At 44.2% G+C, this 24922-nt stretch overlaps 2 protein-coding genes across 2 annotated transcripts in view; one reads left to right on the plus strand and one right to left on the minus strand.

The window, feature by feature from the left end:
* Positions 1 to 11119, plus strand: part of LOC311234743 (disintegrin and metalloproteinase domain-containing protein 12-like) — a gene marked incomplete at its 5' end in the record, with an annotated part of 240247 nt that extends 229128 nt beyond the window's left edge. Inside the window, 2 exon segments of the mRNA XM_084321986.1 lie at positions 5218 to 5393; positions 10253 to 11119. Of these exon segments, the coding sequence (XP_084178112.1) occupies positions 5218 to 5393; positions 10253 to 10295 (219 nt within the window). The 3' untranslated portion in view covers positions 10296 to 11119.
* Positions 11120 to 12686: 1567 nt separating this feature from the next.
* Positions 12687 to 24922, minus strand: part of fank1 (fibronectin type III and ankyrin repeat domains 1) — a gene marked incomplete at both ends in the record, with an annotated part of 29355 nt that continues 17119 nt past the window's right edge. The window contains 2 exons of the mRNA XM_084321987.1: positions 12687 to 12692; positions 13998 to 14075. Of these exons, the coding sequence (XP_084178113.1) occupies positions 12687 to 12692; positions 13998 to 14075 (84 nt within the window). The remainder of the gene's footprint in view (positions 12693 to 13997; positions 14076 to 24922) is intronic.

The raw sequence follows: 24922 nt of genomic DNA on the forward strand, positions 1-24922 counted from the left end.
TCAAAGATAATTTTTTTTTTAAATAGAATTGATATTCTCCTTTGGTTCATTACAATTTACTCAAGCCTAGTAACAGACACACTATTTCTGACACTGATCCATATATGTCCCTAGATTCAGATACCAAGAACATGCAAATGGACCATTAAAAAAAAATTGTAAATGTTTATTCTACGTCCTTATGGAATGAGTGACATACAAAAAAAAAAGTAAAAAAAAAAAAAAAAAGTTAAAAAAAAAAAAGTAAAAAAAAAATTAATTTTTTTTTTTTTTTTTTTTTTTTTTTTTTTTTTTATGGATGGAAGAGCCGCACATTGACGGGCAAAGAGCCGCATGCGGCTCGCGAGCCGCGGGTTGGCCACCCCTGCTCTAGTGCAAATAATCAAGATAGTCGGTACGGTGATGTGAGTCTCTAGTTATCAAGTCCAGAGTTGTGACAGTGATAGCTCTGGCAGCAGAACCGGCCGATCCGGCCGCCTGAGCCCTTTGTTGTAGAGCCTGATGACTGCCGGTATAAAGGACCGGCCTAGGCGGTTTGTGGTGTGTCAGGGGGGGATGAGTCTTAGGCTGAACGTGCTCTTCATTCTGGCTAGCTCCTCATAGAGGGGGTGAGAGGGGTTCTCCAGGATGGCTTCTAGCTTTTTCCTCATCCTCCTCTCAGCCCTCAGCCACCACCTCTAGGTTATCCAGCTCACCAGCGGAAGCGGAAGTCGGAGGTTTAAGTTTATTTGGATCCCCATTCTATTCGTCCATAACACATAAAATACAGTTACAGACTTTATACACTCACAACTTTCACATGGCATACAGACAATTAAAACAACAATAAATACTCCTTATCAAATTCATAATACAATACAACAATACATACTCCTGGGGCGGCTGGGTGGCGCAGCGGACATTGCGCTCGTCACCAACGCAAGAGACACCGGTATCGAATCCGGCTGTCAGCGTTGCCTCCGGCTTGGGCCGGCCGTCATACTGACTCAATTGGCAGAGTCAGCGGGAAGGGAGTCGATGGGTGGTAATCTGGTCGTTGTAAACAGCGACTCCTACAGGTCGTTCAGGGCGCCTGCACAGCAAGGACAGGAGATGTCGAGGGCAGTGTGAGCCTCCCACACGTTACACCTCGCCAATGAGAGTCCGTGCTGGCAGGTGAAAAGAAGTGGCTGGCTGACTCCGCATGTATCGGAGGGGACATGCGATAGATTCTTCAACCCTCCCTACGACCGACCAGTGGGGGGCACATGCGAGCAACGATCAAGACAGGGGAGGGGGGAATTGGCACGACTAAATTGGGAGAAAAACAGAAAAAGGAGAAAAAGTGGATAAAAAAAAAAACAATACAATACAACAATACCTACTCATAATTAATTCATAATACAATACAGCAGGGGTGCCCAACCTTTTTTGAACCAAGATCTACTTTTTTATTTACCACCTAGCCCGAGAGCTACCAGCCAAAATTGTATATTGTAAGCCGTCATTTGAGGCTTTATAAAAGCAGCATAATGAACACAAATCTGTCAGTGCCGAGTCCGACCTCATCTTAAATAACAAACAGCATTGGAAGGAGAGGAAGAGTTGATTTAGCAAAAAAAAAAAAAAATCTTTTTTTAATAATCGAATTTTATTAATCAAGATCTACTTGAAATCAGCCCGCGATCTACCTGTCGATCGCGATCGACTGGTTGGGCACCACTGCAATACAGCATAATATACTATTTAGCTTTTACATACATTATCTATGTTCATATCAACCAATTATACAATCTTCTAATAATATATCCATATCAGTCACATACCTTTTCATCTGGGTATATCCCTATCTCTTTATCAGACACATACATTTTCATTTACATACACACTATCTATCAGGAAATGTCCATTTATTTGGTTGAAAATGTTGTTTTACCAAGATTCTGAACCGACATTTACTATTTTCCTGCTTAACATGTCTGGGAAGAGAGTTCCATTCCTGCATACCACGGAACACGACAGTTCGGTTCATTGCATTCGACCTCACTTTTGGAAGTGTAAAACCTCGTGCAGAAGCATGTCTGGTGGAATGGTTGTTGTCTGTCAAGACTTATAGATAAATTGTTATATAAAATTGAGGGGATCTTTGTAACAAGAATATTCCTAGTGAGTACAAGGAGTGAGCAGAGTAACTTATGTTTGACAAGTAACCAAGTTAAACAACTGTGCATCGAGGTGTAGAGGGTAAACAAAAAGGGTGACAGCACGGTACCCCGGGGAGCGCCGGTGTTGCTCACCAGCACATCTGATCTCACGTACTGAGGTCTGCTGGTGAGGTAGTCGGTGATCCAGGCCACCATTCCCCAGTCCAGCTGCATCCCAGTGAGCTTCTCCTCTAGCCGCAGTGGCTGGATGGTGTTAAATGCGCTGGAGAAGTTGAAGAACATAATCCTCACTGAGCTGCGTGGCCTCTCCAGGTGTGTATAGGCCCTGTGGAGCATGTAGGTGATGGCGTCCTCCACACCAATGTTTGCCTGGTCTAGGGAGTCACTCACCAGGCGCTTGAGGTGCTGCAGGACCAGCCGCTCAAAGGTCTTCATGACGTGTGACATCAGAGTGACCGGCCTGTAGTCATTGAGGGCACTTGGGCGCCCCTTTTTTGGGCACCGGGACAATGCAGGAGGTTTTCCATAGCTGGGGCACCCTCTCCAGCCTCAGGCTCTGGCTTTGTTCACGCTGATTTTGGAGAGCTGCCTTCGGACCTGGTCGTTAGTGATGATCAGCGGGGGTGGGCTGGGCGGGGGTGGGGTGGTGGGTCTGCCGTTGCTGGTGGGGGTTGGGGGGGCAGACTGCTGCTGTCTGTGGTGGGGTGCTTGGAGGGTGGGGGACTGCTGCTGTCTGTGGTGGGGTGCTTGGGGGGAGGGGGACACTGGTGCTGATGGGTGGGGGGGGGGGGGGCCACGGAACAGGCGCAAGCGGAAATAATTCATCTTGACCAAATGATCAATACCCCTGATCAAAGCACCAGCACCTGCACCTGTACCTGCATGAACACAGAGCCCTGAACGGAGGGATCAGTGCACCACAGGCCTGCTGTGATGCTCTCTAACCTCATTCTGACTAAATGCTTTATAATATGTCTCTGTCTTGTTTAACGACCATCAGAATAGCTTTTTCAACCGCTGTACGCAGGAGGGGATCTAAGAGTGAATTGAAGTAATATATTCTACAGCATATGCCTGCTTCACAGTAGGATATCATGTGCCACCTTTTTCATAGATACAGGTTGTGTGTTTAGTTCTATATAGTTTGTAATTTTATAAATCTCCTACGACTGAGGGTAACACTATAGGTTGAAACTTCTCTCCTCTTGTGACACCTCGATGAAAACAAGTTTGACCAAGTAGTCCCTTGGCAGTGACATCATCATTTTGATAGGATTACCGTTGAGGCCTCAAGTGTTGGTTTCTATGCTTTCCTCCTAAGCTCTACACTCCTTACAAAGTCCATGTCTCCAGCTGCATGTTATATTTTACTCTCCCCCACCACTGCCCTCGGCACCAGTCACGTGTGCGCGTCCAGAGCACATACATAATGTAATAATAATCTCTCCCATCGGGGGATGTTTGGTTACTCAAGCGTTGCTGCTGGTTCAAATCACCTTCATGCAACTGCTGCTGACATTGTGGATCAGGCTGGATCGAGCACTCACAATGACTATACCAGGACCCAAACACAGTCCTTGAGATCAGGCAGGATCGAGCACTCATAATGACTCTATACCAGGATCGGAGCACCGTCCTTGAGATCAGGCAGGATCGAGCACTCATAATGACTCTATACCAGGATCGGAGCACCGTCCTTGAGATCAGGCAGGATCGAGCACTCATAATGACTCTATACCAGGATCGGAGCACCGTCCTTGAGATCAGGCAGGATCGAGCACTCATAATGACTCTATACCAGGATCGGAGAACGTCCTTGAGATCAGGCAGGATCGAGGACTCATAATGACTCTATACCAGGGTCCAAGCACAGTCCCACCGAGATCAGCATCTAGCACTCATAATGAGCTATACCACAATCTAAGCACAGTCCCACCGAGATCAGGCAGGATATATCACTCATAATGACTCTACCTCATTTACTTCACTCAGTGAAGTGAAAGACATGTAGTTTTGGACGTCCAAGCACAGTCCCAGAGGTCAGGCAGAATGTAGCTCTTATAATGACTCATCTTTCATTTCACTCAGTCATAGTCAGTCAGTCAGTCAGTTCTTAGCTACATTCACATTTAATTCCAGGCCAACTGAACTATGCCCATAAATCGTGTGTGTGTGTGTGTGTGTGTGTGTGTGTGTGTGTGTGTGTGTGTGTGTGTGTGTGTGTGTGTGTGTGCATGCGTGTGCGCGTGTGTGTGTGTGCGCGTGTGTGGCAGCAGCTGGACTGCTGGTAGCAGATGTTTGTCATTAGCTCTCCTCCCGCGCTGTAGATTAGTAACACATGATGGCACCTCATTCAGATAACCTTCCACACTAACCGAGCGCCGCCACAGAGGTGCCGCTCTACAGGCACAGCGTTTGGGGATTCACCTCATGCGAGACGTCACGAATGGGAAAGACACTAACACAGCACCCTCTAGTGACGGATGGATGAATGCCTGCACTTTGTTTCTGTGTTCGCGAGATGGGTTTCATTACAAAAGGTCTGTGTATTTATTTGAGAAAAGGTAATCGCCTAAAGTTCATGACTACATAGGCCTACTACATCATCTATCAAATATTGGTATTTTTTATGCAGATGTCTTGAGATAGCATAATAATTTAAATTATGAGTTTTGCCATAATGTCAATCGTTGTCAAAAAGTACAAGTAGTAGGTGTAATTTTTATTCAAATGATGGATATCTTTTGTAACAAAGCTTCTGTCGTTGCTCTCTTCAGATGCTCATTCTCTTTATAGACGTATGTGAATACATACAGTATACTACTATGTATAAAGATCTATCTATATACATATACAAGATTTTACACATTTCCCAGGAAATCTGTACATCCACTGACTCCTTGGTGAATGTGTAAATTCATTCATAATAATAATGTGCACGTTCCACCCGACCAGAGGGGAATTGTGGGCAGAAAAGCCTCCTCACACATATATACACACCAGTGGTAAACCGTGGGCAGTGAGCAGCAGTAATTTTTTTTACAACTTCACTTATTGTTATTGTCATCCTCAGGACTTTGAGAAGCCCAGCCCGCCCCAGAAGCCCCTACCGGCTGATCCACTTGGGAGGAGCTCTCGGCTGGGTCGCAGTCCCACCGCTGTGGCGGTCCGCATCCCTGGCACAGGCATCCTCCCCGTCCCCATCTCCTCCGTGCCCAGACCACCGCCCACTATGCCTCTACCTAACAGGTCAGTCTGGAGCCCCACAGTCCCGTACCTACTCTTGGCTTAGCATGGAATTTCTTCTAGTGAAGTATAATAACATTATGCTACTTGCTAGACAGCTTTTATCCCATAGAGTATATACATTACATTACACTACAAACCTCTAACCCTGGCAGTGTTAGGGCCGATCCCAATTCCCCCCCTTGGCCCTACTATTTGGCCCTACCCCTCCATTTTGCATGTGTAGTGTAGGGGGTCCCGATGCTTTTGTGGGTCTAGGGCAGGGGTTCTCAAACTTTTTTATACCACAACCCCATTTTATTTCGGATTTTTTTTGGCGACTCCACACTTAATGTATCACGTCATTTCAATGTGGAATTAAGGAATATCAAAATAAAAGCACACGTTGTTAAACTTGATCATGCATATTTATTAGAAAATTGTATTACAGCACTATGCAATCAATACACATTTAGAAAACGAGGCATTTTTGGCCAAAATATGTTGCCAGAACAACAAAACAAATTTAAAAAAAAATATTGATATATACACTACACAGTATATATTTTTTTTACTTGCGCTGTCACCTACCGACGACCCCACTTTGGGTCGCAACCCGTAGTTTGAGAACCGCTGGTCTAGGGGAAGTGATCATCTAGCCCTCCAACTGGCCCTCCAAGCGGAGGGGTAGAAGGGAGGACGTACAGTAAAGGACTTAGGTTTCGGTGTCCCTTTGAGGAAATACGCTGAATCACATGTCGCTTTTTTTTCCAAAATTATGGTTTTAAGTATCTTTTCATGGTTATGTCAGTCTAGCGATCAGATACAGCAAAACTTCTCAACCAGACGAATTAAGCAGTAACGTTCCTCTGTCCGGATTTGTTTTCTTTGCAGCCAGGTTGTAGAACGTAAGGTTATATTATCGTATAGCTTACGCTCTGCTCTATTGGAACCCTATCCCATATCAATCTAATACTGAATAAGGCGACGAGCTGCAGGGGCGAACGGCCTGGCTTTGGGGTTGTGCTGGAGCCGGACGAGAGTGCTCTTGCCTTGTCTCCGTTTCCGATGGAAACTGAGGATGACATGGAGGGGGGAGTGGCAGGGAGTGTTGCGTCTCCTTGGGGTCCCTTGTTCTCCGGTGTTGGGTTAGAACCTCCGACTCTGAGACAAGATGCCCAGCTATCTGCCGCGTCGGTGATGTGGAGGGAGGTACGCAAGGGGCGTTGCTTGCCTTGTTCCCCGAGCTTATGGTGCCAGCCGCTAATGGCGTGGCGTTGCCGCAGCCTCTGCCTGCACCTGTTCCTGATGACATGATAGGTCATCTCTGGCAACGTCGTCCTGTGAGAGAGACAGGCGTTGTCTGCCCATTCTTCCCTTCAATGGAGGCCTACGTGAAACAGGGACAGGTAATCTCCCGCATCACTGGCCTTACCCCCGCCTACGTGCCAGTCACGCGGGTGGCGGGTTTGGTCCAGGGACTAAAGGACGGGGTGCCTCGGCTTGATAGCCCGATGACATCCATACTTTGTCCCGAAGTGGTGTGGGAGCCGTTGCGGAAGCCGGTTCCCCAAGGGAAATCGGCTAGGCAGATGGCTAATTGTAGTGACCAGGCGTACATCGCCGCGACTCAGAGCCTGGCTGCGACGTCTAACATCGTGCAGCTAGCGCGCTACATGTCTGGGATGATGGCGGGCGGGTCTGTATTGGATGACCATCATCAATATCTTCACGCCCAAGCGGCTGGAGCCATCCTGCACCTTACCCAGCTGCAGGTGATAGCCGCCGGGAAGGGGCGCGCCCTGGCCACTCTATCCCAGCGCCACCTTTGGCTGGAGCAGGCGCGGGTGCCGGAACAGAAGAGGATTCCCCTGCTCACGGCCCCCGTCTCCGATGCTGGGCTGTTCGGGTCGGCCATGCAACAAAGGACGGCTGCCTGCAGAGAGATGGAGGAGGAGCGCTCTGTGCTCCAACCCCATTTCCCCCGACCCGATGCCACCGGTGATGGCCGATGAAAACAACGCCAGCAGAGGACCGCGACCGTTGCCTCCGCCACCACCACCACCGCCGCTGCTGGGCCTTCATCAAAGAAGGCCAGGAGTGGAGGGAGTGCCTCGTCCGCCACAGCCAGCCGCCCCCCGCCCGGAGGTGACGGTAGGGATCGACGTGACCAGGTTTCCCAGAACCGTCCCTCCGGGCCGGCTCCCCGTGGGGGCAAGCACCGCGCTGCACGCGACCGCCGCCACTAGTAACTCTCCCCGTTTACCCCTGTCCCCTTCCCCTCCCCAACATATTTTTTTTTTACTAAATAAAAGGTCCCTCCTGGTGGGGGACTGTTTTTTGTTACAAACTGTGTGTTTATTCACTGTTATATATTGGGGATACGATGTGTAAACCCTCACCTAGCTGTGGGGTTGTGTGTTTGTTTAGGAGAGTAGGACAGTTTCTTGTAAATTGTTCTGGTCGCTAGATATATGTGTGCTTGGCAAGGCCTGTGGCTAGCACTCGGTCGAAAGACTTGTTTTCCCTCATCAAGACTGTGTTCTTCTTGCAATGGTAAACTTTACCTTTTTTATCTGAGGGGGTTGTGTGTATTCTGTTACGTTGGAAACATGGCATCGAGTCCACAACTTGGTTAGAGTGTTGCCTACAGAAGTGCTCATATATGGGCGGCTACGTGGCGTAGTGGGCAAGGCGCTCGCCACGAAATCTGGAGACGCTGGGCTCGCCTGTTCGAGCCCAGGGCTCCACATTTGCTTTCAGTTTAGCTGGTCGTCCACAGTAATACACATTGGCCGTATTACGGGGAAGGAAACTGAAGGGTGGGGATCGGGCGTTGTGGACAGCGACTCCTACAGGTCGGTTGGTGCGCCTGCGCAGTAGAATCAGGAAGTGTCGGGGGCAGCGTGAGCCTCCCACGCGTTACTCCTCGCCACTGAGAGATCGAGCTGCGCAGGTGAAAAGATGCGACTGCTGTTACCTCAAGTACCGGAGGGGACTTGTGCTATGTATGACTTAGTCCACATTGCAGCCGGCTTGTGGGAGGCAAGAAACAGCGTTCGTGACAGGGGAGGGTTGAATTGGATGATACGAAATTGGGATGGGAGAAAATATAGAAAAAGTGGGAGAAAAAGTGGATAAAAAAAAATAAGTGCTCATATATGTAGCTTGTACCGAGGTCTTGACTATCTCTTTAAACGTCTGTGTTTTTCTTTAGACATAAACACGGGTGACATGTTTCGCACATGAGCCTAAAGCCTTGTATATAAAACCTGTTCGCAAACGAGTTATCGTCTGTGGCTGGCGTGCATTTGGTTTAACTTATCCTAGTGGATATACGCTTTTCATGTAGCATGCTAGGTACACGGGTATCATCGTTGCTTGTTGTTTTTCATCGTATCCGGGGTGTGGGGTCATGAGGGGGTGAACTGATAAACCCTTCCTCCCCTTTTTTCTGATTGGTCAGGGGGTTGGACCTCCTGTCCTTCGGGCTTCCTGTCACGCTGTTGGGTCAGCGCGTCACAGGGTAGGGAGAGGGGGGGGGGGAGTTACCTGGTCCCACGCCGGACTCGTTCTCGTTGACCTGTTGGCCTGGGTTAACCCCTTCTTGAGAACTGAAATGCTTGTACTGCTGTATAGCCGGTGTATACCTGCAGTTGTGTTTCGGAGTTTTTTTCTTGGGGGGGTTATAGGAACAACCGCCTCCTGTTAAACTAAACATAGGGTGGTGGTTGGTTTCCAGGTGTGTTGGTAGCGGAGTCTACTCTCGGGTTAGGCCAGGCTTGACCCCGTCTGCCTGCAAGTGTGCCCCCGCACCTTTCATGACGTCAATCGTGTCAGCCTTCTCTGCCTCTGCCTCTCTAGGGGGTCGGGTTTTTTTGTAGAGGCTGCGACAAAGTACGACATGGTGCTCAGCATACCGAACGCCCCTTCCACCGGGGTGCTGTTTTCAGCAGACCCCTTAGGCGCCTGTCTAGTCCACAGTGCTCCAGGCACAGGTCGAGTTCTTTTGACTTGTTGCCTGGATTGAGGGATCAACCTCTTTGGGGGTTGTCTCCCCGGTGCGCTGCCTGGTCCCACTGTCTTGTGGGGGTGTAGCCTATTTTGAGTGCTTCAGGATGGCGTGCTGTAGGGGGGAAGGGCCTGCTCTTGGATGGGCCCTGTCCGATACGCTGGCGATGTGGGGGGTGGTGTCACTAGTGACCGCCTGGTGGGGTCTCGATGCTGCGGCGTCGTTGGCCTCACCAGGCCCCCTTTCCGGGGGGTCCTGACCCTTCCTGGGTCTGGGTCCTCCTTCGCGCTCCGCTGCTACGGCCTTGCCACAGGGTTGGGTTCTTGACCTTGACCCCGTGTTATTAGGGATTGTAACTGGTTTTTTTCCCTTCCCGTTCGTTCCCTGGTGGCATGTGGGATGCGCGCCTATGTAGTCGCGGGTTCTTCTGTGTGAAGATAAGTCCCACGGTCTGCTCACCCTGTGCGTTGAGTCGCTAAACCCTCTTCGCACAGTCGGACCCGATTCCCTCCCATCCCCCTCTAGGGGGGTTTGGGGGCTCGGGTCCTCCCCGGTTCTGATGGTTGTGGGGGGCCTCAGCGGGTACATTTGTCGAGCTTCCGCTCTGCTCAGCTCCTGTGTTCCAATAGAGCAGAGCATAAGGCTATACGATAATATAACATAAATTCTGTACCGCGGCATCTCTCTCTCTTTACCTATAATATTTTGATTCTATCCTGACATTTTTCAGTTGGAAGGGCAGTCTATATGCGTAACGGTAAAAAAATAATTTATGAGGCTCAAAAAGGCAGGTGCTCAAGCACCCCTTGGGCTCTATGTGTGCACGTGCCTGCTATACTACAATGTATTGATTGTTGCATTTACTTTTCAGACCTGCGCCCGTGTTGCCCTTCAGACCACCAAAGATGCACTAGGATTGGCTGAACACACAGCGCCGTAGGTGGAGCAGCGCTCACATCTATCTACAGATGGAGACAGTCTTGATTTGCACTACAAGACTCTTAATAGACCTTTTTGGACATTATGAAAGTGTCTCAAGAGTACAGTATCTATGTCAAGGGGACTTACTTCACGCCTTGGTGCTGAGCCTCTGTAAGGTGCTATTGTCCTCTCTCAGGTACCAATGAACTATTTAACTTGGATATTTATTAGCACTGTGTTGACAAACAAACACTTTGATCCCACCCCCGAAAACTAAAAAGAGAAGATGACTGAAACATGGGGTTGTTTAGGAATTTCTGTTTTAATTTGTTGGGGGGGTGGGGTTGGATTTTTATACTGTATTTGGGGAGGAAATACTGAAAAGGCTGATGTTTTTTTTGTGTTTTTTTTTTATAACCTGTGAAGTTGCTTGAATAATTGTAGGGCAAAACAATTGCTTTGGGGAAGATGTGGTTAAATTGAACATAAAGGGAAATAGAGCAAATTATGGAGAATGTTTTCTGTGTAACTTGTGGCCCACAAAGCAGCATTTGCAAATACGTTTATCTTTGGGAGTTCACCGCAAATCGGAATACAATGCATCGTGCTCCATTCATATCAACACAATGGTATTCACTATACAGTGCATTCATACAATATGCTGTATTATCAATCAAAAACATTTACATTTGTACTGTAATTGGAGAACCAGTGAATTGCATCTTTACAGGCATGTCGTTTTGAGGTTCGAACAGCAGAACGTTTGCACACACCTGTAGATGGAAGACCGCGGGCAATAGTAGCACAAACGACTCCCACACACCACCTTCTCCTTTTTCTGTACAAGGACCTGCGTCAGGTTGTCTTCATAAAAATAACCTGGGGAAGGTGAAGGGAGAAGTTACATGAGCTCCAACCAACCCACAGCACACGGATTTGAAGGGAATACATTTTATTTTAAGCTAACGTTTCTACGCAGGGTCCGTTTGACTCTGATGAAGACACACCCTGCATCGAAAACATTAGCTTAAAATAAGGTTTATTGCCTTAAATCGGTGTACTCCAGTGTTCAGACCAAATCTCTGAAGCCTCTCCCTGAACCTGATGAAGGTCTTTGTATGGAAATGTTGTTCCCAATGAATAGGTTTTCGTTGTGAAGAAAAAAGCGTTCTTCTGCAGAGAGTTCTTTGTTCTAGTTTGAGTCTAAAATAGTCTGATGATTCATACATAAAAGCCTCTCTGACTAAGCTTGAAGTGTTCATCACAGAGGATAAATCTGACGGTCTGATTTTCTACAATCTGACAGCTGGTCAAGGCTCTTTGCTCTCGGCTTTTCTGTTAAGTTCACTTTGGTAGAAAAAACACCTAAAGACTTGAAAGATGCTGTTTTTATCGCCGCCAACACTGACTCCATCGCATTATGAAACACGGTTCGCTCTGGGTATTTTCTGCAGGGCCCTCTCTGTGGAACGTAGTCCCGTGGAGTCTGAACTGACCTGACAGACGGATTGTGTTCCAGGGAATTACAGCAACACCAAATAATGCAATGAACCAGCGGTGTTGGAGCGTGCTAGTGTTTCTCACTCACTTGATACTTGAGCGTGAGCCGAAGATGACTTCAGCACTGAGTCCTTCCAAACCCCCACCTACACCATGTCCAATGCAATATTTATTTATTTTTCTTTTGTCAGAACATTCCATTCGGATTAACGTGCAGTTTAGTGGTTCTTACCATCCATAGCATTGTTCATGATCAAACTGGAGCTTGTCACTGCACATTCAATCATGACACATTCCTTGAGGTGTTTGTGTAACCATAATTTGATTTTCTGTTTATCAAGATGTTGTATGTCTTAGTTTTGAAACAATGTTGTTGTTGTTGTTGTTTTTTCATCAAGCTTTGGATCATGCATATTCTGAACTTTGCATCCAAGTGTAATGAATGTCTTCTCACCGTTCTGGAACGAGTAAATCACATTACAAACATGCGTCAGTAATACCTTGCATACTTACTGTACATTATGTTGTGTAGACAGCACTGCGTATGTACAGTACCACTTATCAGAAGTATCCTGATGTGTTTTGAAACAGTTAAAGATTGTTAACACATACTGCTCTCTCCGATGGGAAGAATTTATGTTAGTGTTGTGTCAATGTTCATCCTGAGTGTAAGTCCAAAATGTACTGTATGTTGATTTGCATAACTGTGAAATGTTGAAAAGCCATCGTACAATATTGTATGTCAGTAATCATGTCTTTTTCACTTTTTGTTGTTGTTATTCTTCATTTCTAGCACAGTGATATAAGAACTGCGATGAGGCTATGCTCATATCTACAGTGGATGCTGATTAAATCCAGTAAAACGGGTTTGAATTCAGAGCAAATCACACCTGTAGGGTAGAGATAACAGTTGAGGTTAAAATTCATGGGCTTGTCGAACCATAAGGTGTAAACAGTGAAATCACAGAGCCAAATAAAAGTTCCTTTATGATTGTTACTAGTTGTTTTATTTGTATGGTATTTGGGTACTTGAACAACATAGTAGAACAAATATTTGCATGTAAAGGTAACTGTCAAAACAAAAGGAACACAGACGTAAAGTGTGTCAAGAGGAAGAAGAGCAGCTTCAATGCACCTCGGATTAGAATCTACAAGCGTAGGGAACTGAGAGACCCCATTCCGTTCTTCAACCACAAGGAATTCCATCAGCATTTTCTTATGTTTATGGTGGCAACACCAACCTAGAATCTCTCACGTCTCCAGCTATGTTGACATCTGATGCCACGGTACAGTAGATTGTTTACATCGTTTTTTTATGCTCATCAAACCACTACATTCACTGATGTCCTATACTGTAGATGGAAGACAAAGCCATCTGGGAAGAAACCACTGCCATGAGAATATAAATACTTCAACATAGGATGAAGGGGATCAGTCAGAGTGTGTTGGAAACTGGCCTTGGCCTCTGAAGGGGACGGCTGGACCTAAACCGTGCCACAAAGAAACAGACCCCACACCATAACTGCACATACAGAGAACTGCACACAATTTTTTTTTTTTTATAAAAAAAAAAATAGCTCTCACACCTGTAAATGTTTCTTTAGTTTTCCCAGTTATCTGTGTTTTATCTGTGCTATACAATGTCATGTCAGTCCATGCTGTACATTAGCTCTATATATGGCACATGCTTTAGTCTTGAAACATTTACTAGCACTAATAACAAATGTATGGATTCATACATAAAATGTTAATGAAAAGGGAATTATGAGGTCACGTGAGGTTATATTACAGCAATAAGTTTCCCTTTGGCTCCACTCTAATGTGGTATGTTGTTCTTCCTTCCCGCTAATAAACTCACGATGTTTTGTAGGGAGGAAAACAATGAATAATGACTCAGAATGTTTAAATAATGTAAATAACACAAAAACACTGGTGTATTAAGGGGAAAATACATCACCTTTCTCTCAAATGCCTTAGCAATCTCAGTTGCTCCCAAACTGAAAATTAAAGACAGCAGTAAGGATATGATTTGCTAGTATTTAGAGGTATGAATTACATGCTTTGTTAATAACAATGGGTAAGCGTCTATGTGCAGTATTATTAAAAACCTTTCCAAACTGTCCTTGTTCCTACAGCATGTGATCTTCTTTTAAGATAAGATAGGATGAGATGATAAGATGATCCTTTATTTTCACCTTGTTCTTGACAGTGTGGTCTGCTCCATTGTCCAACAGCAGCACGACCAGGTCCTCGTGGTTGTTCAACACTGCCACCTGTCAGTCAGAACAGGCTATTACACATTATCTCATTGGTTATCATGAGGCTCTTGCATTATCATGGCTCACCTTTACCATACTGGTAACTTTATCTTATAGAGATGGGCTGAAGGAACAAAAACAGTTTCCACTGAGAGGAGGTTCAACAGTTCCAATGTCTCACACTTGGCCTTGTACAATTGGCCATTTATAGCCCATAGCTAAATAATGCCGCGCCAAACCCCAGCGTTAGTGTTGGCGTGTTCCTTTAATGTTAATCATTGTATCCAAGTATATAAAAGCAGTGTCATATTTGACTGCTTATGACATCTACCTGTCCCTCCCACTGCCATTCTTCATATTCACATCTGCACCGTTTTCCACCAACTTGTGAACTATTCTGAAGGGAGGAAATCACAGCATAAATACTGCAGTATTTTCAGATGATGGTGATGATTTCAGCAGGGAACTTTTACAGTAATCAACCACGGGAGCAAAGAGGTACCTGGTATAATCTTTCTGTGCAGCCACCATGAGAGGAGTGAAGCCCATTTTGTCAGTGACATTCACACGGACTGTCCTACAGAGAGAGAGAGAGAGAGAGAGAGAGTAAATTTCGCTGAGTACATTTTACTCAAACTGAGTACATTTTACTCAAACTGAGTAAAATTGTACTCACTTGGGCTCAAATGGACTCAGTTTGAGTAAAATTTACTCTGCGGAATTTACTGTGTACTATTCATATTCTAAAATGTAATAGGCTTTTCACAAGTCTGCTTCCAAACCACCACATCCACAATAATGTCACCTCACCCCGACAGCAACACCTTGGTCACCTCCTCCTCGTTGTTCTTATCGACCGCACGATGGAGGTGCTTCCCACTCAAAGGCTCCCCTGTGTAACAGACATGTCAGCTGTCAGAGACGTACTGTATATTATGTTCAGGTATTACGGTATATGGACTGTGAATTATTTTATTATTTTACAAGACAGGTACTCCACCCAATCATTTATTTTACCCTCTCTGTCTATCTATGTACTAGTCAGGAGGACTCATACATACCATAATCAGCTTTTACCAGGCCCTTGCTTGCAGAGTGGTTTATCAGACCTTAGCTTTCCATGTGAAGTGTGAAGTACTACAGATAAGCTTGGGTACCCGACGAATCTTACTGTAACCACAGGGTCTAAAGCCTTCAGACAAAGGATGGAAGATAACTGCAGCCTACACCTGGCTTTTCAAACCTTGGGTCAGGACCCTATGCATGGTCTCCTGATAGCAAAACGTGGTCCAAAGAACAAGTGATCGAACTAAAATATTAGAGTTAAAAATTTTTTTTTTATTAATAACTACTATAACATCGTATTTGTACAATGTTATCTTTCCTGTATGCCCCATAACATGCTCACTGGGTCTAAAGCCAGAGGGTGTCAGCGCTTCTGCTGTGGACTTTGGGTTGCTTGTCTGTCAAAGGCAAATTCAATTTAAAGGGGTTATGCACTGCTATTCCTAGCACTATTTGGGCAACTTTACACACTTCCTGTGAGTCTATGTAACACATCTGTAATTTTTATTCAAAAAATAATCATTGTTTTATATTTCTAATCTTGTACTCAAAACCAGCATTTTTCAGCCTCATGAAAGCAGGCTATTATTGGCTTGGCTCCACCCATACTAGCAGAATGCTTTGAGTGACAGCCACCCACCAAATAGTATTGAGCAGTACTGTAGCAATACAAATATGGTATGTCATAAATATAGAGATGTAGCAGTACTGTCTATCTATATATATGTTACCACTATTTGTAAAAGCCACAACCACGTTACCATATTTGTAATAATGTAAATCATTGTGTCGTTGTACATATTGTGTATACACCGTTAGAAGCTAACATAGCTTAGCTTGGTAGCTATTGTGCTAACAACATATCCCGACGTCCGGCTCGCTGGCCGGCATGCACGCCCGACACAAAATGGTTCTCTCCTCTCTGTACACCCCCGTCCCCACGGGTACCCTGCCGGGGAGCCCATGGACGCGACAACGGCGGCAGCCGTAGGGTGCTCGAGCCTGCCGTAACGCTAGTGGTACACAATAGCTATGAGCTAACTAACGCTACGGCCGCCGCTGTTGTCGCGTCCACAAGCTCCCCGGCAGGACACCCGCGAGAACGGGGGCACACAAGGAGGAGAGAACCACCCCAAATCGAGCACTCATGCCGGCCGACAAGCCGGACACCGCGGTTGTTGTTAGCACAATAGTAGCCCACTGTGATGCACCGAGTGGGCCACCATTGATCAACATGCAGCGATGTGTAGCTTGCATGATGCGTGTGCAGTGCTTTGCCACACAGGTCTGAGAAGAGGACCTGCACATGATAGCAACCGGGAGCGTCGCGGAGCATTCAGCCTGCTGGCTACCTAGATCCACTTCAACCAGCCGAGCGTCGGGAGCTCCAGCAGCTTGTCGATGTGCTAATAGCCTGGAGCCAGCTACCGTTAGCTTGCAGAGGCTCCAGCACACCGACAAGCTGTGTAGCCAGCTACCGTTAGCTTGCCGAGGCTCCAGCACACCGACAAGCTGTGTAGCCAGCTAACGTTAGCTTGCAGAGGCTCCAGCACACCGACAAGCTGTGTAGCCAGCTACCGTTAGCTTGCAAAGGCTCCAGCACACCGACAAGCTGTTTAGCCAGCTACCGTTAGCTTGCAGAGGCTATTAGCACACCGACAAGCTGTGTAGCCAGCAGGCTGAATGCTCCGCGACGCTGGTTGAAGTGGATCTAGGTAGCCAGCAGGCTGAATGCTCCGCGACGCTGGTTGAAGTGGATCTAGGTAGCCAGCAGGCTGAATGCTCCGCGACGCTCCCGGTTGCTAACGCCGGCCCCGGCTGGTGCTAACTAGCTAGCGATCGCTCCCGAGTCCCGAGAGCTAACGCCGGTCTGTCTGTCGAAGACCGAGGGAACCGCATCAGGCTTCAGCTGATTAGTGATCTTCTGGACAAACCTTCCACCCTGCAGGTAGCAAGAATGGAGGCGGGCATTACTAAAACCACAGAGCCAATCACATCACCGTGCGCTATAAACAGCGCCCTGTGACGTGCACCAGGTCGTCAAATGAATGAATGAATGAATGAAAACTTTATTTAACAGATTGCAGAATGGGTACAATACAGTACGGCTCAATACATACAATTGTTAAGGGGATGCAGACCTGAGAAAGACGTTTGTCTTGTTTCCATCAGGGTCCCCCATTTTCAATTCATATAGACATATATGACATACATGACATACAGATAGTCAGTACTGCTACATCTATACATTTATGACATACCAGATTTGCAAATACAGTACTTTTTGTGATACAGAAGGAGTCAAGAAAAGGGAGTATACATTTGACGTAGAAACTGTACATTGGAGGAGGTTGGGTGGGGGGGGTTGGGTACATTGGGATATTGACAACCATACTGGGTAATTTACATTGGAGGTGGTTGGGGGGGGGGGGGGCGGGGGGCACACTGTATAAACAAGTAACACTGTACATTGAGGGGGGGGGGGGAGGAGACACTGTACAAACAAACACAATTGTACATTGAACTATTGACAAAACCATACTAGGTAAATGACTGTACATTGGAGGGGGTTGGGTTAGGAAATCAACATGACCTGATTTACTAGAGGCAAAGAGGGGATGGGCTGTAGCTGAGGAATTCGCCAATATAGTATTTAGGCCCAAAAACACATTGATACGAACTCCTATTACTATAATACAATGCTAGAGACTGAAAAATGACATTTATAATGCATGGCACCTTTAATTCATTGGAAGGAACAAAAACCACCATGCTTCTCTCTGGACTCTTGGTTGGGGAAATATTTTGATCTATTGAATATGGAATGTGCATCCAACCTGCTGGGACTTTGACAAGGGTCTGGGTGGCCATTGTTGATATTCTGCACTATTATGTAGTACAGGGCTTTGGGTGACCCCACCCCCCATTGCCTTTTGATTGTGGTCTGTTTGTAGTGGTCTTGTGTTTGAGTTGTATTGCTTTCTTTTTAGAGTATATTGTATAATGTATGTATGGGTATTTGTGGAAAATAAAGAAAAAATTAAGTAAAAAATTAAAGAAAATGTCAAATAAATAATAAAAACATTCCTTTTTATTTCAAAATGAAAAGCCACAGACAATGGCATTTAGACTGTGCTTGCAGTGTGATTTATGTTACCCTGAGGAATGAGAGACACATGGGTTTTGTTATACAGTAAACATCAGTACAACGTAAATTTGATTATTCATTGAAACAATGTTCTTTTTGAAGGACTCTTCTGATCTCAATGTGTTGGATGTTTTTGTACAGCTCATGTGGTGTTGGGTTCATCAGATGAAGATTAACGAGTGTCCAACCCAGAAATAGCACGTAAATGGCTGAAAATAAATCAGATAAACAATGTCAGAAATGTCCTGAGTTGTCGAGTTGTGAGGTCATGAGCTAGTGCTGCTATTGGCTGGTTCAGCCACAAGCAAAACCAATAGTGGACAGAAACACATGTTTGGTAGAAGACAATGTAGATTACGCTTGCGTTGTGTTCTTGTCATGTGTGGTGTGTGGCGACAGTAACCAGGCAGGAGGCAGCACTGGATCTCAGGCTCTTTAATGGCCCTGTTAAACAGATACAAGACAGGGTTATGTCTTGTCTTGTTTTATCTTGGCCACAAGATGGCGCCCTCAGCTCACAGGCTCTTCAAGCACCCAGTATAGACTGCCATTTTGAATCAACATTGAAATAACACATGGAATAAAACAGTACAATAAACCAATACAAAATAAACAATATGGGTCACTCATTTACCTGTTAAAACAGATACATTAAAATAATACAAAACCACTAATAAGATTCACTCATTTACCTGTTAAACAGATACAAGACAGGGTTATGTCTTGTCTTGTTTTATCTTGGCCACAAGATGGCGCCCTCAGCTCACAGGCTACAATGGGAAAATATATCACACAGTCAGGTCGAGGCCTACACAACATGTGTCATACACAAAAGATCGTCACCACTGCTAAATAGCTTTACAAAAAGTGCACAACTGCTCATATTTAACATAGATACTTATTATATACAACTGGGTCATTGCCCGGCAACTTATTTACACATTTAAACCATCATAACGTTCTTTTAGACCAAAGATATGTTTAGAGATGATGAGCTGCCATCTTACCTCTTCAAGCACCCAGTATAGACTGCGTCTCTACTTTCCGTAGCTCCATTTCTGCAGACCCCTCTCTGATTGGTTGAGCCCATTTCTGCAGACCCCTCTCTGATTGGTTGAGCGAAGCCCCTCTCTGATTGGTTGAGCGAAGCCCCTCTCTGATTGGTTTAGCTTGTCACGCTGCAAAAGGCGGACGTAACGTTATCATATCAAGAAGATAAAAAGAAATGTACTACCAGATTCGCGTATAACGTTATTTCGCGTGACTTCGCGGTTTATTCATAACGTTATGCACATTTCACAACACAGCCAGCTGTTAGAAACTGTACATTGTAACGTTATATAACATAACGTTATGTTATTTCGCGGTTTATTCACATAACGTTATTTCACGTGACAAGTTTAACACAGCCCAGCTGTCAGAAACTGTACATTGAGGGGGTTTGAATCACTGTTTAGTGTTTACACTCCCCACTTACTGTAACTGTACCATGTTCTACATATAACCTCATCTCTTTTTTTGATCCACTTTTTCTCCCATTTTCTATATTTTTCTCCCATCCCAATTTCATATCATCCAATTCAACCCTCCCCTGTCACGAACGCTGTTTCTTGCCTCCCACAAGCCGGCTGCAATGTGGACTAAGTCATACATAGCACAAGTCCCCTCCGGTACTTGAGGTAACAGCAGTCGCATCTTTTCACCTGCGCAGCTCGATCTCTCAGTGGCGAGGAGTAACGCGTGGGAGGCTCACGCTGCCCCCGACACTTCCTGATTCTACTGCGCAGGCGCACCAACCGACCTGTAGGAGTCGCTGTCCACAACGCCCAATCCCCACCCTTCATTTTCCCTCCCCGTAATACGGCCTATGTGTATTACTGCGGACGACCAGCTAAACTGAAAACAATGTGGAGAGCTGGATTCGAACACGCGAACCCAGCGTCTCCACATTGGTGGCGAGTGCCTTGCCCACTACACCACCTAGCCACCCACATATAATCTCATCTCATGCACCTTGTTGTGTATCCTGTTTTTTTTTCCTCATTATTATATTCAGAGTTAATTATATTGTTTACACTGTCTTTCTTCTATTATAACCCTGCCCATTTGATGTTCCCAAATCATATTCAGAAAGTATCACAGAGACTTCTATTGACCAAGGAATTAGTTATTATTAGTAAGACACAACATTTCCGTAGCAATCCGAAGTGACATTGACCACCAGACTCTTTCTCTTAAGGCATTAACTGGGTTAATTAATATAAATGTTATATTGTAACTGTCTAGTTACACATTGGTTCCGAAACATGTATGTTCCAGGCTGCAATTAAAACTTTGAATCTGAGAGAGCTCTGGTCAGCGAAGCCGGCGATGCGAGCGATTATTATTGGTTTTTAATGACAAACCAATTACATAATCCAACATATGTGTAAAGGCACACACAACATATTCCAGTTAACGGTATATTTTTTTAATGATTTGTTATGGCGTAATCAATACTTCCATGCGTATAAATTGCGTTCGCAACCTCTATGTTTTGGGGGTATTCATCAGAAAACTCGGATCCGGGATTTGGCTCCCATCCGTCGGGCAAGAACTGTGGGTTTTCAGCCTCTCTCTCTGGAGCTTAACGGAGTTTCGATTCCATGAGGAGCTTGTCGCGGCTCATGCGCATGCGCGCGCTCGGCCAATCAGAGAGGGGTCTGCATAAATGGGCTCAACCAATCAGAGAGGCGTCTGCAGAAATGGAGCTACGGAAAGTAGAGACGCGTATAGACTGGCGTGAAGAGGGACGCGCAAGGGGAAATACGTCATTTCGGCAGGAAGTGACGATTTCAAAATAAAAGACTTTGAGAATAAAAATAACAATAAACAAATTAAAATAAAACGTGAGGGAAGGATTATTCGTGGAATACATAACAGTATATTACATATATACCTGCTACACGTTCAGCATCCACACCAAATCCCAAAACAACACAGGTGACACTAGGAGATTCCAACAAAACAATGAAAAAGGGTGTTTTGGCGAAATTCACAAGGGGAACATACAATTAACTTTCTGTGTTTAGAATGATTTAGGCTGCTTTATAATTGTTACAGCGTTTCTCCCGAATTTGACACGTGAACGCTTGCGGATCAGATGAAAAAGATTAGCTGCAATTGAGTTTTGTGCGTTTCCAAGGGCCACAAGAACGAGGCGTTTAACCTTTAAACAGGGAACATTCACCTTTAACAAGAGATGATTTGCTGAGTATGCATGCTATTTTTCAGCAGTGCCCTGCTATACAAGCTGTCAGAACATTCCATTTAGATTAATGTGAGGTTTAGTGATTCTGTTCATCTTAAACTGGAGCTCATCACTGAACATTCAATCAAGACACTTTCCTTGAGGTATGTGTGTAAGTACGGTAACCATAATTAGATTTTCTATTCATCAAGATGTTGTATGTCTTGTGAAACAAATGTATTTTTTTTTCTTTAATCAAGTTTTGTATTTATTCTGATCATTGCATCCAAGTGCAATGCATGTCTTCTCACCACTCTGGAACGAGTAAGTCACATTACAAACATGCGTCAGTAATACCATACATACTTACTGTACATTATGTTGTGTAGTCAGCACATGGGAAGAATTTATGTTAGTGTTGTGTCAATGTTCATCCTAAGTGTAAATCCAAAATGTACTGCATGTTGATTTGCATAACTGAAATGTTGAAAGCCATTGTACAGTGTAAATATTGTAAGTTTTGTTATTTTCCATTTCTACACATAAGAACTGTGATGAGGCTATGCTCATATCTACAGTGGATGCTGATTAAATCCAATATAACGGTTTTGAATTCAGAGGAAATCACACCTGTAGGGTAGAGATAACAGTTGAGGTTCAAATGTACGGGCTTGTCGAACATAAGGTGTGAACAGTGAAATCACAGAGCCAAATAAGAGTTCCTTTACGATTGTTACTAGTTGTTTTATTTGTATGGTATTTGCAAAAAAGTATTTGCAACATAGTAGAACAATGTTAGAGAAAATATTTGCATGTACAGGTAACTATCAAAACAAAAGGAACAATGCACCTCGGCATAGAATCTACAAGCATAGGGAACTGAGAGACACCATTCCGTTCTTCAACCACTAAGGAATTCCATCAGCATTTTCTTATGTTTAACCTAGAATCTCTCACGTCTGTCCAGCTACAGTATGTTGACATCTGGTGATAACTGAAATGGCCACGCTACAGTAGATGGTTTACATCGTTTTGTATGCTCATCAAACCACTACAGTCACTGATGTCAGATGTCCTATACTGTAGATCAGGGACGTGCACAGGACTTTAGAGTGGCAGGTGCTCAAGCGCGCGAGCCCGATTTTTAAGGGCCCTTTTCGGGCGGGGGGGGGGGGGGGGGCTTTTTATGCTTTTTGGGGGGTTTTGGTGATCAAATATTGAACTATAATAATCAGTGCAGGAGCTCACTTATCCTTGAAAGACACTTTTATCACTGACTTAAAAGGCCCATACATCTCCATAAATGTTCAGGGGGGAGGGAATAAGTACTTACCCTACAGACCCCAAGAAGTGCTGTATAAATGCATTTTTTATTCCAATCCCGATTTGTATTTGAGATTCCCAAATCCCATCGGACTTGACTGCTTCGTGTCCCTCAATGAGTGTAATACCAGCATTCAACTGTATGCGCCACAGCGGTTTCTATCATCATCACCACCCACGCTATGCATAAAATATATAGGTCCGCGGAGAGGCACGCTGAGGAGGCCGTGCAAACTGCAATGAAATACGGGGCATCTCTCTTTACCTATAATATTTTGATTCTATCCTGACATTTTTCAGTTGGAAGGGCAGTCTATATGCGTAACGGTAAAAAAAAATTCAAAAAATTCAAAAAGGGCACTTTTTTTATGAGGCTCAAAAAGGCAGGTGCTCAAGCACCCCTTGGGCTCTATGTGTGCACGTGCCTGCTGTAGATGGAAGACAAAGCCATCTGGGAAGAAACCACTGCCTAAACCTAAACCTGTGCCACAAAAAAACAGACCCCACACCAGAACTGCACACTTAAAAAATAAAACGAATAATAATTTAAAAAAAAAGAAAAAGAACTAGATCTGATGATGATGATGAATAGTTTATTTTCGGTCTTTGTTTACAGATAAATCAAAAACACACGTGTGGACTTTCAAAAGGAAAAGAAAAAAAATCACAAATGTACATATTCAAAGTAAGCTCACACACAAAATCCAAACTCAATGACCGAAAAAAGGAATAGGCTGAAGCACATGCTTATTTTTGCCCATCCTTTACAATTCTTAAAAACGAAATATACTTTAATATAAGAAAGAAAAACTTAAAATATGCCACAAGATATAATTTTTTTCCCCATTATTTTTTAAGAGAAAAAAAGGTTTGATGTTTTACTCAAAACTGTACTCCTGAATTATTTTATCCTTCAGGGCCTTTTTAAATCTCCCCTGAGAAGTGCACAACTTCAACCCGTCACTAAGACTATTCCACAATTTAACTCCCAAGATTGAAACACATCTAGCTTTTACATTAGTTCTTACCTTTTTACATGTTTTAAGAATACACAACCCTCTTAAATTATACTTTCCTTCTCTTGGTTGAAAGAGACATTGAATACAAGCTGGTAGGTTCTTACTCTTAGCACGAAAAATGATCTCCAAGGTTTTTATGTAAACCATATCTACAAATTTGTATGTGCAGGACTTTATGAATAATGGATTTGTAGATTCAAGGTAACTATAGCTTTATTTATTATTCTAATAGCTCTTTTCTGTAGTTTAATAATAGGATCTATATTTGTTTTATAAACATTCCCCCAGACCTCAACACAATATGACATGTATGGCACAACAAGTGAAAAATACAATGTATACAAACATTTCTGGTTTAACAGCTCCCTTGTTTTGTACAGAATGCCAACTGATTTGGCTAATTTACCTTTGATATATTGTATGTGGCTTCCAACAGAGTTTGTGATCTATAATCACACCTAAGAATTTTGTTTCATATACTCTTTCAATTTCGGTTCCATTTACATTCAGTTTAATTTCACAGTCAGTAGGAACACCACCAAATACCATACATTTTGTTTCGTTTTCATTAAGAGACAACTTATTCCTATCAAACCATTTCTTTAACTTAATCAATTCCCTTTCTACTGTTTTCAATCATTCTTTTATGTCCTCCCCTGAACAAAGTAAATTAGTATCATCAGCAAACGTAACAATTTTCTAAATATTCGATACTGTAAAAAAAGCATTTAAATAAAGTATAAATAACTTGGGTCCCAATACGGAACCCTGTGGAACACCACAAGTTACTCTAAGATGTGATTCTGTATTATTAATATTTACATATTGAAACATATTATCTAAATAACTTCTTAACCAATGATGAGTGACACCTCTTATTCCATACCGTTAAATTTTTTGTAAAAGCAGGGAATGATCAATTGTGTCAAATGCTTTACATAAGTCAATAAATACACCTATTGAGGGTTGTTTCATTAATTGCTGTTGATATATTTCCCACAAAATCTATTACTGCTAAGGATGTTGATCTATTGCTCCTAAAACCATATTGATGGTCACTCAATAATCCATATTTTTC

Source organism: Notolepis coatsorum (assembly GCF_963971535.1).
Source record: "Notolepis coatsorum genome assembly, chromosome: 9".
Classification (NCBI taxonomy): domain Eukaryota; kingdom Metazoa; phylum Chordata; class Actinopteri; order Aulopiformes; family Paralepididae; genus Notolepis; species Notolepis coatsorum.